Here is a 15341-nt window from a genome sequence, read left to right as displayed (position 1 = left end):
TTAACAAAATTATGATGGTTTTGATAAGTAATTTACAAAATTGTGTCATTTACCTCAAATTTACAAAATTGTGTTATTAACCAGTTTGCTTTCACATCTCAATGGGGTTAGAGAGTCTTTGTTTCGGTGTGGTGTGTGCTTTATAGAGGAGTTTCAGTAAAACAGATGAGGTAGATGAAGAGGGGTGTTTGTGGCGGTTGCAAGTAGGGGCTGTCCAAAAAGCTCGCGGCTTGAAACTCGCTCGGATTTAGCTCGAAAAAACCTCGCTCGATTTGGCTCGGTTTGAAAATGAGCCGAGCCGACTCGGCTCGGTTGGAAAGTGAGCCTAGCTCGGCTCGGTTTGGCTCAGTTCGCCTTAGCTCGGATTCTTTTACTATTAACATGCTTTATTTTAATATACATATAATATATTATAGAAAATTGGTTATTATTTGCAAGTATTTAGAAGTTCACTTAGATATCTCACATGTTTGGAAGTTGATTTGGATGCTAATAAACTTATATTGTTTTTCGTTTAGATTTGAAACTTATTTTGTCTGTGGTTGATCTTGAATTTGGGTTGTAATATAGGAGGTTGAACTTATTTTTATGTGAATTTGAACTATTGAATCGTATCTTAAACAATTGAATTTTGAAGCAATGTATTATTTATTTTTGAATTCGAGCCTACCCAAGCTGACTCGGTTAAAAACCAAGCGGAGCTTGAGCTAAAATTTTTAGCTCGGTTTCAAATCCGAGCCAAGCCGGCTCGTGAACAGCCCTAGTTGCAAGGATGGTTAATGAGGAAGGTGGGGTTCATGATATGATGGTCCTATGGTATGCACTTTTTACGAATAAAGGTCCTTTCTTTTCAGAAACCACGGAGTCACTTATGTTTGTAAGGTCTTAATGGGTTTGATCTTTACACTAACAGACAAAAAATAAGCATAAAGTAATAGACAAAAAAAAAACTCACGCCCACGCATACATATATATAATCATAACAGGATTGGATGATCGAAAGGCTGAGCAATTATGAACCAGTTGTTACAATATCCTCATTATCGGGTTCTGCAGCTTCCAACTACAGGTCCAGGAACCACATCATTGACACAAAGCCGTCTCTTGAAAAGCCGAAGTCAAACCACTTTGGGCAGCCTGCAAATGCTAACAAAGAAGCGGTGTTTATTACCGTGCTTCATTCTTTTGTTGTGCTTCAAAAGCATGAGTACCCAATAAAGTCATTGCAACACATCAGAACAAGAAACAAAAACCACCACTGTCTCAACAAAATGATATGTTGCAACAGAAAAGAAAAAAAAAAGTTGCACTTTTATATAATATTAAAAATAATTCAATTCTGTTTTTCTTAACTCTTTGGTTCCCATTTTGACATTTTCACAGATATATGGTTATCGTTTTGCAACCAATTGAGACAATACCCGTCCGTACATCTGATTGAAAAAAATAACATACTCATATTTGGTAGAGGGCTTGCAACACCGACTGTTGAATTGGGGGAGAATGTTCATGATGTGTTCCTTTTCCGGCTGCGTATCTTGGTGCTACTTTGTCTGATAATTCCGGCAACAACATAGAACCAACAAACCGAACAAGCAAAAATGCTTTGGTTTAGTTGGTTTACTGGGCCCCGCCCTACATAATATATATCATGTATTCATGTCAAAGAAAGGGATAAGGACCTCGGGGATGTCGTTTCAAGTATGAGCGGGTGGGCCCCCCAGAAGTCATCTTCAATTATATTCGGGTGGTCAACAACCACCTTCTTGTGAGACTTTGCAACGACCCCATTATCCGTCACCATCTCCTGGACATACAAAACTCTTAAAAGACTCATGTTTACAATAAAGATGTACAGAAGGCATCAAACTTTTGGAGACGGTTAAAAAACCATTCAGTCATGTCAACATTTTACAGGTATCGAGTCAAGATAACTCTAAATAATCAACTTCAAAAGGTAACATGTAGCAAGACTACATTGCATGTGTAAAATGTCTTTATTAATAATTATCTTAAAAAGAAAGCCAGCCTTGAAGATTGAGAGAGAGAGATAACCTTGTCCCAGAATACGGATGAGCCATTACGAAATATGACGGGCAACGTATTGTAATCAATACCGAATAACTGAGAGAGCATCTGATTCTTTTCCAGTGCTTGAGTACCCTGTATAACAAACACTCTAATAAGATTGTAAAGATTTTGAAAGCATTAATTACATGTTTCGACCATAGTTGTTAATGGCGAATAGCGATAAGGTACCTATATGCTACATAGCGAATAGCGATAAATAGCGGGCGGCTATTTTATAAATAGCGATACACTAGAAAAAAAATTTAAAAAATTTTTATATGTATATTATATCAAAATACCCTCGTATATATGCTATTTTACATGTATATTTAACAAAAACCTAAAATCCAGCTATTTTATAGCTATATTTAATTGCTATTTATATTAAAAAACAAAAAAAAAATAAAAAATTACAAGTGTCGCTACTCTTGCTATGCATTGCTACAACCCTAATAGCGACACTATACCTATACGCTACGTAGCGTGCTATAGCGATCGCTACGATCGCTATTGACAACTATGGTTTCGACTTTCGACATTACTTGATGTTCATAATTTTACGATACCAAATCATATGAGATTTGAGCCACCGGCCATGATACGCAAAACAAGAATATAGCTAGAATTGTTATTACAAAAAAAAAAAAAAAAAAAAAAAAAAAAAAAAAAAAGTCAGGACCTTTAAGAGACTTTGAGCTTCCCTTGTGCTTTTACCAGACTTGACTAGCATCCAAAAGCAAGTGTTATACTGATTATTTATATGACCTAAATGAATTAGTTAAAAATGTGAGCATATGCTCGATTATAATAATCAATAATAAAATAATAACAATAATAATAATAATAATAATAATAATAATAATAATAATAATAATAATAATAATGTGAAGTTTAAGAATAAAGAGGACATAATTCACCCACAGTCAACTTGTCTCCAAGCGAAATAATCTCTAATAATCTCGTACGATGGATAGCAGACAGCCCTTCCATCAAAATTTGGTGGGTACTTTAATTCTTTTTCCGGGAAGAACTCTTTCCATTTTATAACATACGTAGAAGAGAAAAATGAAACAACGGCAGATACTATTTCACTGCAAATATTAAAAGGATACGTTCAATAATAGATCGTAACGATTTAAAAAGATAGAAAGTTAATTCCAACAAAACTAAAATAATTATAAAACCTAAATAACATGATAAAGGAATCTTTTGCACGATGCTGACCTGGCACGTCTTTGATAGAGCTGGGAATTCTTCTTCAAAACAAAGCTGAAAAGTAGAAGAATTTGAACAGTAACTACACATATGATTTAATAATGTCACACAAGTAATCAATAAACAATTTGATCTAATAACCTTACCTGTATTCATCACTAACTCCATACGCAAATACGATGTCATTAAACTCCTCTAACACAGCAACCGCAGACACGTTCATTAGTTTCAGCGCCTGCTCGTCATTAGGCTTCTCAAATCCTTGAACCTCAGAAAATCTAGTGGAAAAGAAAATAGAAAAAAAAAAGATGAACAACCAACTTTCAAGCTCACGTTTTGGTAGATGAGATAATTTCAAACCATTTATAAAAAAAAAAAAAAAAAAAAAAAAAAAAAAAAAAAACACAGGTCAACTCAACTTGTATTTGGTTGATAACAGGTTAAATAAAATAAAATAAAATAAAAACTAATATATTAATACACAATCATTAAATAAAGAGTGAGTGCCGTTTTCGTCCCTGAGGTTTGGCCACTTTTGTGACTTTCGTCCAAAGGTTCGTTTTTCCGCATCTAGATCCAAAGATCCGGCTTGTTAACTACATCCATTTTTCTCGGCATTGTCAGGGGTATTTCCGTCTTTTTTGCTAACTTAAACCGCATTTTCGGTCTTTTTCACTTTATGTAGAAAGACCGAATACCCCTGAAAAAGACTGAACTGCCCTTTAAATTAACAAAAAGACGGAAATACCCCTGACATATGAAAATGGCAAGATTTCAAACCTTTTGGATCCAGATGCGGAAAAACAAACCTTTGGACGAAAATCACAAAACCGGCCAAACCTCAATGATGAATACGGCATTTTACTCTTAAATAAAAATATAATCCTTAAGACATAATAAGGTTATACTTATACCTGTGGAAATGAGAGCCGTCTATTCTTATGACAATCCAAGTAAATGGAAGCAACTTGTTCTCGGACTGAAACAATTTCAAGTACTCGTGTTTTATATTATTCACATTCTGCTCAAAACAGCCTAGCTCCTTGCAAAGATAGGAATAATCATTCCAGAAACTTCTAGAAGCTATATTTTCTGAATGGACAGTTTTAACCATCTTCCTCGATCTTTTCACAGGGGATTCTTTGTCATGAATCTTTACGGTTTCATCAACCTGAGTGGTAACTAAATTTAGTTTAAAAGAAGTTGTAAGAAGCAAGGGCGTAGCTTAAGAGGGGCCGGGAGGGGCGCCCGACCCCCCGAACTTTTCGCTCAGTAGTGTTATATATGTAGTTTTCGTATAGAAATTTTGGGTATATACGTTTTCGCCCCCCCCCCCCCCGGGGTTCTATAGAACTTTTCGGGTATATACGTTTTCGACCCCCCGTTTTCATGGTCAAGCTTCGCCACTGGTAATAAGTATGCAAATTAGAACAAAACTGCTTCCCGTGCTCGATTCAAATATCGTAAGTTTCCAAAAGCCTTTAATGAAATTTATTAAAAGACGAAAACAACCTCTGTTTTGAGAATGCAAGAACCCTGGCGATACATGCTTGGAAGATTTTTGTAGTTGATACCGAATTGTTGGAATAAAATCTCATTCTGTTCTTGCTTTTGAGTGCCCTATATGTACAACATATGAAACATAAGAAGCCACATTGAACATGAAATATATTAAATAGATCATATGTGATAAAAATAGTGGATAATATATCATCAAGAACAAGTGAATGACGAATTCTTGAAACAACGAGCATGCATTTAAAAATCTATAGACTTTTTCTTAGGAAATGGAATAAATTAATTATGCATATAAAGAATTAAATCCAGCGGAAAAAAAAAACAAATCACCTTCAAGATGTTGTAGGCTTCTGTTTCAGATTTGCCACTTTTAACCAACATCCAGAAGCATGTATTGTACTGGTTTTTACTATGACCTGAAAAAATATGCAATAAACAAAGGGTAAATTACTTTTTGAGTCCCTGTGTTTTAGTGGTTTTAACTAGTTGAGTCCAAAAGCAAAAAGTTTAACGATCTGAGTCCCTATAAGCATTTTCATTAACCATTTGAGTCCTTTTGAGTCCAAATTTTAACCTTTTGAGTCCAATTTTTTGGACTCAAATCGTTATAAAATGAACAAAATTGGACTCAAAACGTTATAAAATAAATAGCTAGGGACTCAGGGCGTTACACTTTTTGATTTTGGACTCAAGTGGTTAAAATCACTAAAACACAGGGACTCAAAAAGTAATTTACTCATAAACAAATTATAACAAAAGTTTGAACTTGTATGCTTGGATGAAATGTTCGACAAATAATTACTCACATTCTCTTTGCCTCCATGCAAGATATGCCTGAAGAACCTCCATTGATGGACAACATACGATTCTTGATTTAAACGAAGGAGTAAATCTCATTTCCGCGTGGGGAAAAAACTCGTTCCATTTCGCCACATATAAAGATGTAAAGAAGGAGACAATGAGCGAGAGGATCTTGCTGCAGTGTAATAAATAAATATATAAGTAAATAAATAATGTAGAAAATTAGAAATATTTATATATTAATAGGCGTTGTTGTAGAAAACAGTCTCCGGTAAGAAAATATTATACCTGGCACGCCTTTGATAAAATTTGGTTTCCTTCTTGAAGATGAAACTGCACAGGAAATTAGTAAATAATAAATGGATATGATATGCAGTTTTTACTTTTTAATGTTTTATGTAATGGTCGATAAAATAGGTCACCTGTACTCGTCATTAAAACCATAAGCCAAGATTATATCCGGGTACTTCTCCAACACCGAGGTTGCACAAGAGTTCATCAAATTTAGAGCTCTTTCGTCATTCGGTTTTTCAAACTCGTTAACTTCAGAAAATCTGAAAAAATTGGTAGAGATGGTTACGTAAAACTTCAATATATCTTATCTAATTTAATAAACACCAATCAAGGTATATAAGAGCATAAACGTGACATCGTGTAGTTTGTGGTCATGAGTCTATAACCATCTAACACAGATTCCTCTTTCTGATACAATGTGAAATTAATCCATAAAACAAAAGTGAATAAGATTAATTCTATAGTACATATCTCAATTTCTTAACAAATAAATAAGAGTTAATTACTGTTTTCGGCCCTTTGGTTTGTCAAAAATCACTATTTCAGTCCAGTAGTTTAAAAATTGCGATTTCAGTCCCTGTGGTTTCACTTTCGTAACCATTTCAGTCCACCTCGTAACCATTTCAGTCCCTGTACTAACAGAATAAATGGATTGAAATGGTTACGAAAGTGAAACCACAGGGACTGAAATGGTTACGAAAGTGAAACCACAGGGACTGAAATCGCAATTTTTAAACTAATGGACTGAAATAGTGATTTTTGACAAACCACAGGGACGAAAACAGTAATTAACTCTAAATAAAAATATGGAACCATAGAGCGATTAAGATTAAAATGGTACAATTTGAAAATATAGTGGATGTAGGTTTACCTTGCAAAATTGCGACCATCAATTCGAACTACAATCAAGTTTGGATACATCACTTCATCTTCGCTTTCAAACGATTTTACATACTCATACTTGCTATTCGCCATGTCAGCCTATATTCAGCTGCACCAATAAATTAAATCAGAAAAAATATGTAAAATTAATTGGCCGTGTGATGGTGTCGACATCTTTACTGCCAAAGTAGAGAACTTTACAGTCAAGCCAGAGGGGCAACTAACAAGCACTACCAACGCATAAAGTAGTTGTAACAAGCAACCATTTTTAAGCACTCAAGCAACCATATAAAAGTGGTAAAGCAAAGCAACCACTTTTAAGCAGGGCACTTGGTTTAAAAAAGCGAGAGGCGCTCCGAAGCGTTTTGGTTCCAAAAGCTTTAAGCGAAGCTTCAAGCGCGAAGCGAGAGCTTCACGTATACGAAGCGCTCAAAATAAAAAAATAATATTTGAATACATCAATATGACATATTTTATTTGTTAATCAATAATAAACACAAAAACATGATTAAAAAACACACTTAACAGTTAACACATAAAAAAACATAATTAAAACATAAATTAAAGTCGATTATTGGAGAAAGTATGAAGAATCGATGGAGAAGAGGGAGGGAGCGGCTGAAGATGTTTACTAACGTTCTTTTTTTTAGGGTAAAGAAGTAGCAGGCCTCAATTAAACCCTATTAGAGACTATTGGACCTAAATTAAAAACCTAAATCTTACCTGATTGGGCTGAAGCGTCGCTTCAAACCAATGGCACTTCGGGCTTAAAGCGCGCTTCAAAACGCTTCACGTGATTTGTCGCCTCGGAGCAAAAAAAGCGACAACCGTAGCGCTTCATCGCCTCACGCTCTAAGCTCGCTTTTTTAAACCAAGGCAGGGCAAATTAAGGAATTTCCGAATACCTCAATATTCTTTTCTTTTTAAAAGCCAAAACAAACTTTCATTCAAAATCAACAGTTACAACAGAGCAGCCCAGCAAGGTGCTGGCTGCAAACAAACAACTTACACCTAGAACGATAATCGAAGAGAAAAACCAAACCCATTGGAACACCTATTAAGTTACTTATTAATTATGACAGGAACCTAAATGGGTCACTAGAATACAAACCAAAGCCAAAGGGACCACCTGGCACCTGCAAACTTGAGGAATGCCTAGAACTTGTTGAAGACAAGTGATAAAAAATAAAATAAAAAACCCTATGGACTATGAACACCTCTTGAGAATCTGCAGAAAGACGGACCAGACCATTGGATTCGCCAAACCCTATGTATTTCAAATAAATACATGATCATTCAAGTTTCAACAAATTAATAAAAGATAGTCATCATAGAATTATAAAATCGTAGATAAGTAAAGAAATTGGAAGTTTACCTCACGAAAAAATTAGACTTTGGAGCAAGAAGGTCATGATTCGTGAATGGTGGACGGTGGCCGGCGATGGTCTGCATGGTGAAACTGTGGAAGTCGACTGCTGTTTGCGTCCAATCTGTCTGTTCGTTTGGAATTGGGGGCTGATGTCCGAAGGAAAACCCTAATTTGGGTTTTGAGTTTACACTTAAAAAAATGATTGTTGAGGATCAGGATCGAACCCAGAACCTCAAGCTGGTTGTGGTGGTAAGCGGTGGGCGGAAGGCGATCGGCCGACCGGTGACGACAACTCAAAACTTAGGGCTTGTAACTTGTTTGGCTATGCTTATTTAACTTAAAAAGTACTTTTTGTTAAAAAAAAAAAACTTATTGACTTATGATTTTTTGAAAATGAGTTTTTAAAAAAAATGTTTGGATTAACTTATGAGGTGGGAAAAGCCAATAAGTCAATAAGTTGTTTTTTGAGAAGTGTTTGGCTTAGCTTATTCATGTAAAATGACTAAAAGAGATATTCTTTTATAAGTCAATAAGTTGTTTTTTAAAAAGTGTTTGGCTTTTACAAAAAAAAAAAAACACCAAAATACACAATAATACCACCATAGTTCTCATAGTAGATTCATCCGTACAATTGAAATGATCATAGAATTTTTAGCGTACAAGTGTAACGGATCCTAGAATTCCATGGTACTTACGTGAGCTTATTAAAGGCTAAAACCTTCTTAGTCCAAGTTTCACACCATCTCATTCAACTAAATCAAGTATTTACAAACAACAAATCACAAGCTACTGCAAAACTGAAGATTTCTTCTCCTTAAGGTTCCCAGTTCCATACCTAAAACCTCCATGAGTTCTTCCAACGCCTTAAACTATCTTTACCTACACGACTATCAAGACTTCCAGTCCAGCTACAAGAATGTTCTGGTATGACCTGACTGAATCAATGAATGTCTTACCAAAATTGTCTTTTAAGATAATCACTTAAGCATACCTACTGCTAATATGCACTGAAGATTACAGTCCTTTGGTACATAGTTGTTAAAAGCCATCGCCTCTTGCGCCTAGGCCCATTTTTCAGGCGAGGCAGTTGGGCTTTAAGTCGAGGAAATTGCGCTTTAATTCTCTAGGTGACGGTTCAGGCGCACATTACGGCGAGATTCCTCGATTCCGGAGAGTTTCCTGCCAAATTCTCTAAATTCCGACAAGATTCTAGCCAGATTTCTACTTTTGTTCAAGGAAAACTACTTTCCTACACTAATACACTAATGTTTTGGTACTAATTAGATGATATAAAGTGTTAAATAATAGACTTTCTTTATTTTATTTGAAGAATAGTATTCTTTTTCTAATACATAATATATTTTAAAATCTGTTTCATTATGCGCTTTATTTTTCTCAGGCCCTCGTTTTTTTTGCGCTTTGCGCCTAGGCCCTAGGCGAGGCCTATGCGCTTTGAGTGCGCCTAGCGCCTTTAATAACTATGCTTTGGTACCTATTCTTGGTATCATTGGCAATCTGACAAACATTCTTCTTTTGCATAATGCACTTGTTTGTTTCAGCTTCACCAAAGCAACAAAACTCTCAAATCTCCTACTAATTTTACATCATATCATTCAGAAATGCTCTTCAACAAGACAGACTGAGGGACTTGTAATCTTTATTCAGTGTTCAACAATTGCAGTCTGTCTATGAAGGTTGTTCAATCTTAAGATAAAAAAAAAAACTTTGCTACAACCAGTCAACCATCTAAACTATGTAAAGGCCAGAATAACTGTGATAACCTTATTGAAAGATCAAACCTAGAGAGTACTTACATGTTCAAATATCATCATCATCATACTCAGTAAATCCCACCAATAGCAAAGCAAAGGTAGGGTCTAAGGAGAGTAAGATGTAGACAGCCTTACCTCTACCCCGTAGGAATAGAGAGGTTGCTTCCAGTGAGACCCCCGGCTCGATAGTAGTTTTGCATCAAGCCTTGGACAATGGACATAAGGCACATAACACTCAGCAATCGGGACAAAGACCGATTAGTGCATGTACCCTTTTGTCTTTCAACTATCAACTCCACCACATGATGCATGATTAACCGTCCTTAGCTTTTAACGTTATTCTCACGAAATTAGTAAAATAACGTTAAAATTAGTGCACTTTCACTTTTGCCCCCGATGGCCCACACATATATACATTACATGTTCAAATATAATTTGACCTAAAAACACACAATCGACGAATGGAGAGTCAAATATACAAGAGATCTACATATTCACGACACAACTCCATTGTAGCATCTTCCGATCTCAGATTCCTAAATTCGATTTCTAAGGATCTCTAGATTTGAAAGTGGCAATGCAATTACACAAGAATATGTTGACCTAAAGAAGGTACCTGCAAGAGGTCACAGGCCTCGGTTCTGAAACCGAAAATCACATTACTACACTATATTAAAAATTGTCAAGCTACTGGACAAACAGTCAGGAAATTTGCAACTAATGAAGCACAAGAGAATCAAGAAGAATACATATCTTATGATATTCATACTCCTAAAACAATTAAAACTGATTCCAGCTCAAAATTTTCAGTCACAATTTAATGCAGCAAGCAATCACAAACACGCTAAATGATCGTAAGCAATCTACCAGTGAGTCATGATGTAAAACATATTCAAACAATTGAACAAATTAAACAAACAAAAGCAGAAATTGATTTACAGAAACAGCAGCAGCCGGAACAAATCAATCAAAGAAACAATCTGACCTTAGCGCAACAAGGAGCAGGGGACGTGAAAGCGATGTCTGGGAGCCGGAACTGGCGTCGCCGGAACTGGCGTCGCTGTGGAGTGATGTTGGCGGCTGTGGAGAAAAGAAACAGCAGAGCAGGCAGCGATTTCATATGTGTGTAGGGCATAGGGATAATTTGCAATTTTGTTTTTGAAAAGTAAAAAAGCAGTTTAAAAAGGGCTCATTCTATACGCACCCCCCTCTTTCCTGATTATACCCCCTTGTGAGAGGAAAACTGTCGGTCCCACGCAGGCCCCACCTGTAAATATGTGAGAGGAGAGGGGTGAAAAAAGTAAATAGGGGGGTGTAGAAAGTAGCACCCTTTAAAAAGTAATAATATCCTTACCTCCGTATAAAAAGTTATTTTAAAAAGTTTTTTTGGGTTTGCCAAACACCTTTTCTCCTTAGAGTTAATTACACAAATGGGTCCCGTGGTTTATACCTAATTTCTCTTTGGGTACTAACTTTTTATTTTAACATATTTAGGTTCTATGGTTTCAATTTTGTAACATCTTTGGGTACTAACACCAAAATTAGTTAATTAATGACTAAAATACACTTGCATTTTTTTAAGTTTATCAATGTAACACATTTGGGTACTAACACCTAATTTTATTTAAGCTTAAATCAATTTTATAAAATCTATTTATTTTTTTTTATTTTCATCTTTTTATTATATCTCTTAATTAACATAAAGTCTAATTATTTTTTTTATTTTCATATTTTTATTAAATTTCTTATTTAACATAAAATCTACTTGTTACACCAGTATTTTTGTAAATAGATTTTTTAAATAAAATCTACTAGCTATATAGTTTTATGTAAATTAAATTTCTTACTAGTTTTAAATAATGTAACCCTTACTCGTTTTGAATTTTGGATATATATGATTGATAATAATAATAATAATAATAATAATAATAAATATCTTTCATGTAAAAATAATAAGCCATTTTTAACTCGTTTTTTGTTCATTTACATTTTACTATTTTAGAAAAATATTTAATTTACATAAAATCTACTAGTTGCACTAGTAAAATCTACTAGCTATATAGTTTTATGTAAATTAAATATCTATTTTACAAAAACAAACGAGTTAAAAAAAGGCTTAAATTTTTTTAGTTTTATCTAAAATACCTAGCTATATAGTTTTATCTAAAATATCTAGCTATATAGTTTTACGTAAATTAAATATCTTTCTAAAATAGTAAAATGTAAATGAACAAAAAAACGAGTTAAAAAAAGGCTTAAATTTTTTTACATGAAAGATATTTATTATTATCAATCATTTCAATCCAAAATTGAAAACGAAAATTTAATTTACATAAAACTATATAGCTAATAGATTTTATTTAAAAAATCTATTTAAAAAAATACTGGTGTAATAAGTAGATTTTATGTTAAATAAGAAATTTAATAAAAATATGAAAATAAAAAAAAATAAATAGAGTTTATGTTAATTAAGAGATATAATAAAATAATGAAAATAAAAAATAAATAGATTTTGTAAAATTGATTTAAACTTAAATAAAATTAGGTGTTAGTACCCAAATGTGTTACATTGATAAACTTAAAAAAATGCAAGGGTATTTTAGTCATTAATTAACTAATTTTGGTGTTAATACCCAAAGGTGTTACAAAATTGAAACCATAGAACCTAAACCTGTTAAAAAAAGAAGTTAGTACCCAAAGGCGAAATTATATATAAACCACAGGACCCATTTGTGTAATTAACTCTTCTCCTTATTAGACCACTAGTATTACCACCCACCGCAATACGGCGGGGGATTCATTAGTTATATATCATGTTAGATGAAAGGCACATGTTTCTCACATAACCACGGGCCTGCGTGTAAAACCGAGAAAAAAATCACTAAGTCGATCTCTGACTCGCACGTTGCGACAGACCTATCAAACGGGGAAAAATAGACGCGATGCGACGGACATGTCAAACAGGAAAAAAATAGATGAAAAAACGTTGAACCCCACACGCACGTTGCAGCGTGTTAAATCGGAAATTTAGAACGACAAGTTAAACGGAGAACTTATGAAATATGAAAAGTATATAAGAGACTAAATTTGAAAGTAAAAAAAAAAAAGTGTTGAGATTAAATTGGAAAAGATGAAAAGCTTTAGGTTGAAAGTAAAAAAAAAAAATAAAGAGGTCAAATTGCAAAAGATGAAAACTTTTGAATTAGAAGTGAAAAATCAAATTAATCAAAGGGGTTAAAATAACAAAGATTGAAACTTTAGACTTAAATTGCCAAAGATTGAAACTTTAGAATTAAAAAAGAAATCAATTAAACAAATGAGATAAATAGATTTAGTTAAATTGATGTTTAATATTAGTATTATTATTAAATTATTTTTAATAAAAGAGATAAATAAAAAAATAAGGGTGATAAATTACCAGAGAATGACACGTGTCCAAAAAGGATTTTTGTTTATCATTATAGAGAGATCCGTAGTGGGCGTCTTCTCCCCCCAAACACGCTTAAAAACATCACCGCCCCCACCCCGCCGGCGTGTTTGGGCGTTTTCTTTCAAAAAACCCCCCCTGGCGTTTTTCAAATCACGCTTGGAGCAATTTTGAATGGCCAATCACATTTAATTTTCCTTTTTTTGGCCAATAGCTTTTTTGGTTGGTTTTTTTATTTTTATTTAATTCTCTACACCCTTTTAACATAATGCCCACATCTCCACTACACTCATTTTAGAAAACGCCCAATAATGCCCCTTGCTGACTGTACTGCCACATGACGGAAAACGCCCAAGGGTAGGGGCATTATTCACCCTTACCTAGGGCTGTAAACGAACCGAACGTTCAGCGAACAGTTCGTGAACCGTTCGGCGGGAAGTTCGTTTATGTTCGTTCGATTAGCTTAACGAACGAACACGAACAAAAATTTTCGTTCGAATAGCTTAGCGAACGAACACGAACACAGGTCTCGTTCGTTCGACTACGTTCATGAACATTCGGTAATATGTTCGGTTACGTTCGTTCGTGTTCGTTTGATTATATCAAAAAAAAAATAATAAATAATAAACCATTTATCTAAACATATTGAAAACTTGAAACCCTATTTGTTTCTTTGTTAGCTAAAATTTGGACATTCTAAAACATTTTTTTGGATAATTATGTGTAAGTTAGTTAAACTTATTCATCGTTTGGTGGTGTAGTAGACTTCTTGTGTTTTGATTTATTATTTGATGGTTGTATTTATCTAGTTATATCCAATGTTTAAGGATAACAATGTTTTTATTTTTTTATTTTCAAGTTAAATGTTCGTTTGCGTTCGTTTTTATTTGCTTGTGTTCGTTTGTGTACGAGACCAGTGTTCACAAACTGTTCGTGAACAACTGAATTTCCTTAAAGAACGAATACGAACACGAACATAAACTTATGTTCGGTATGCGTTCGTGAACTGTTCGCGAACATGTTAATTTTCTTAACGAACGAACACGAACATGGCCTTGTTCGTGTTCGTTCGGTTCGTTTACACCCCTACCCTTACCACTACGCATGGTCTTAGCTTTTTGGGTAAATTACATTTTTCGTCCTTTATGTTTGTATCAGGTTGCAACGGATACCCTTTAACTTTAATAATTACAACCACGGTCCTTTATTTGAAAAGCTCTGTACACTTTTCATCCTTTAACTGTAACAAGGTTAAATTTTTCAGTTAAGTCTAGTCATGTGACTTGCACATAAGGATAGATTAGTAATTTTACTTGTATAAAGGACGAAAATGTAATTTACCCTTAAACAAATAAACAACCCCCAATCTCTCAATCTCAGTTCTCTCTCTCTCTCCAACCACCACCACCACTAAATCCAGCCACCACCACCACCAAATCCAACCCCACCACCATTTCCTATCAATCGTTTCTACTAGTTATTTGTCTGCTTTTATGTTCATAATTCATATTCTCCCCCTTTAATGATTCCATATCAATTTTAAGGTTTCAATTATAGTCACAAACACACAAGCCAAGCTACATATATAATCAAACCAATCAATCATACACAGAAAGATATTTCATATGTCAGAGGTTTCCTTTAATTATATATGTAGGAAGAAACTATTAGTAATATTAAAAAAAGACTCAAATCCATCTTTAAGGTTTCCTTCCCTGAAGTCCAGATATTTATCTGTAGCCGTCGCAGACATCGGAGACCTAACCCATCGTCCCCTAACTGTCACACCCCAATTTCCACGTGTCTCACCAGTGGGCCCGGTGGGGGATTACCGTGACGTAGTTGGCAACAATATAGTCAAACCACACAATTATATGAATGCACAGCGGAAGCATAAAGATAAATATATTTCAACCATCGTTTGTAATATCAATGTATTACGAATAGTCGAAATGTATCCACAGGGGATCAAATAAAAACATAAGTATTGTTC

At 34.3% G+C, this 15341-nt stretch overlaps 1 protein-coding gene across 5 annotated transcripts; it reads right to left on the bottom strand.

Annotated features, from left to right (window-relative positions):
• Positions 1 to 921: 921 nt before the first annotated feature.
• LOC110886359 (tRNA(His) guanylyltransferase 1) lies at positions 922 to 10983 on the bottom strand. Of its 5 annotated transcripts, none has more exons than XM_035978749.1 (15): positions 10907 to 10983; positions 6770 to 6879; positions 6027 to 6158; positions 5893 to 5937; positions 5610 to 5779; positions 5134 to 5219; positions 4798 to 4905; positions 4200 to 4456; positions 3432 to 3563; positions 3295 to 3339; positions 2988 to 3161; positions 2750 to 2835; positions 2056 to 2163; positions 1456 to 1807; positions 922 to 1137 (listed from the first exon to the last, which is right to left on the bottom strand). In XM_035978749.1, the coding sequence occupies exons 2-12, from the start codon at positions 6871 to 6873 to the stop codon at positions 2823 to 2825; spliced, it is 1266 nt and encodes a 421-aa protein (XP_035834642.1). In that variant the 5' UTR covers positions 6874 to 6879; positions 10907 to 10983; the 3' UTR covers positions 922 to 1137; positions 1456 to 1807; positions 2056 to 2163; positions 2750 to 2822. The 5 variants fall into 5 exon arrangements, with proteins under 5 accessions (XP_035834642.1, XP_035834640.1, XP_035834638.1 ...); XM_035978747.1 differs by having other exon boundaries at positions 922 to 1146; positions 1456 to 1804; positions 2992 to 3161; positions 10907 to 10978; XM_035978745.1 differs by having other exon boundaries at positions 922 to 1146; positions 2992 to 3161; positions 10907 to 10974.
• Positions 10984 to 15341: the final 4358 nt, after the last annotated feature.

The sequence above is a fragment of the Helianthus annuus genome, chromosome 10, assembly GCF_002127325.2.
Source record: "Helianthus annuus cultivar XRQ/B chromosome 10, HanXRQr2.0-SUNRISE, whole genome shotgun sequence".
NCBI lineage: Eukaryota > Viridiplantae > Streptophyta > Magnoliopsida > Asterales > Asteraceae > Helianthus > Helianthus annuus.
Note: the sequence above shows the minus strand (reverse complement) of the source record. Positions and strands in the feature narration are given on the sequence as shown.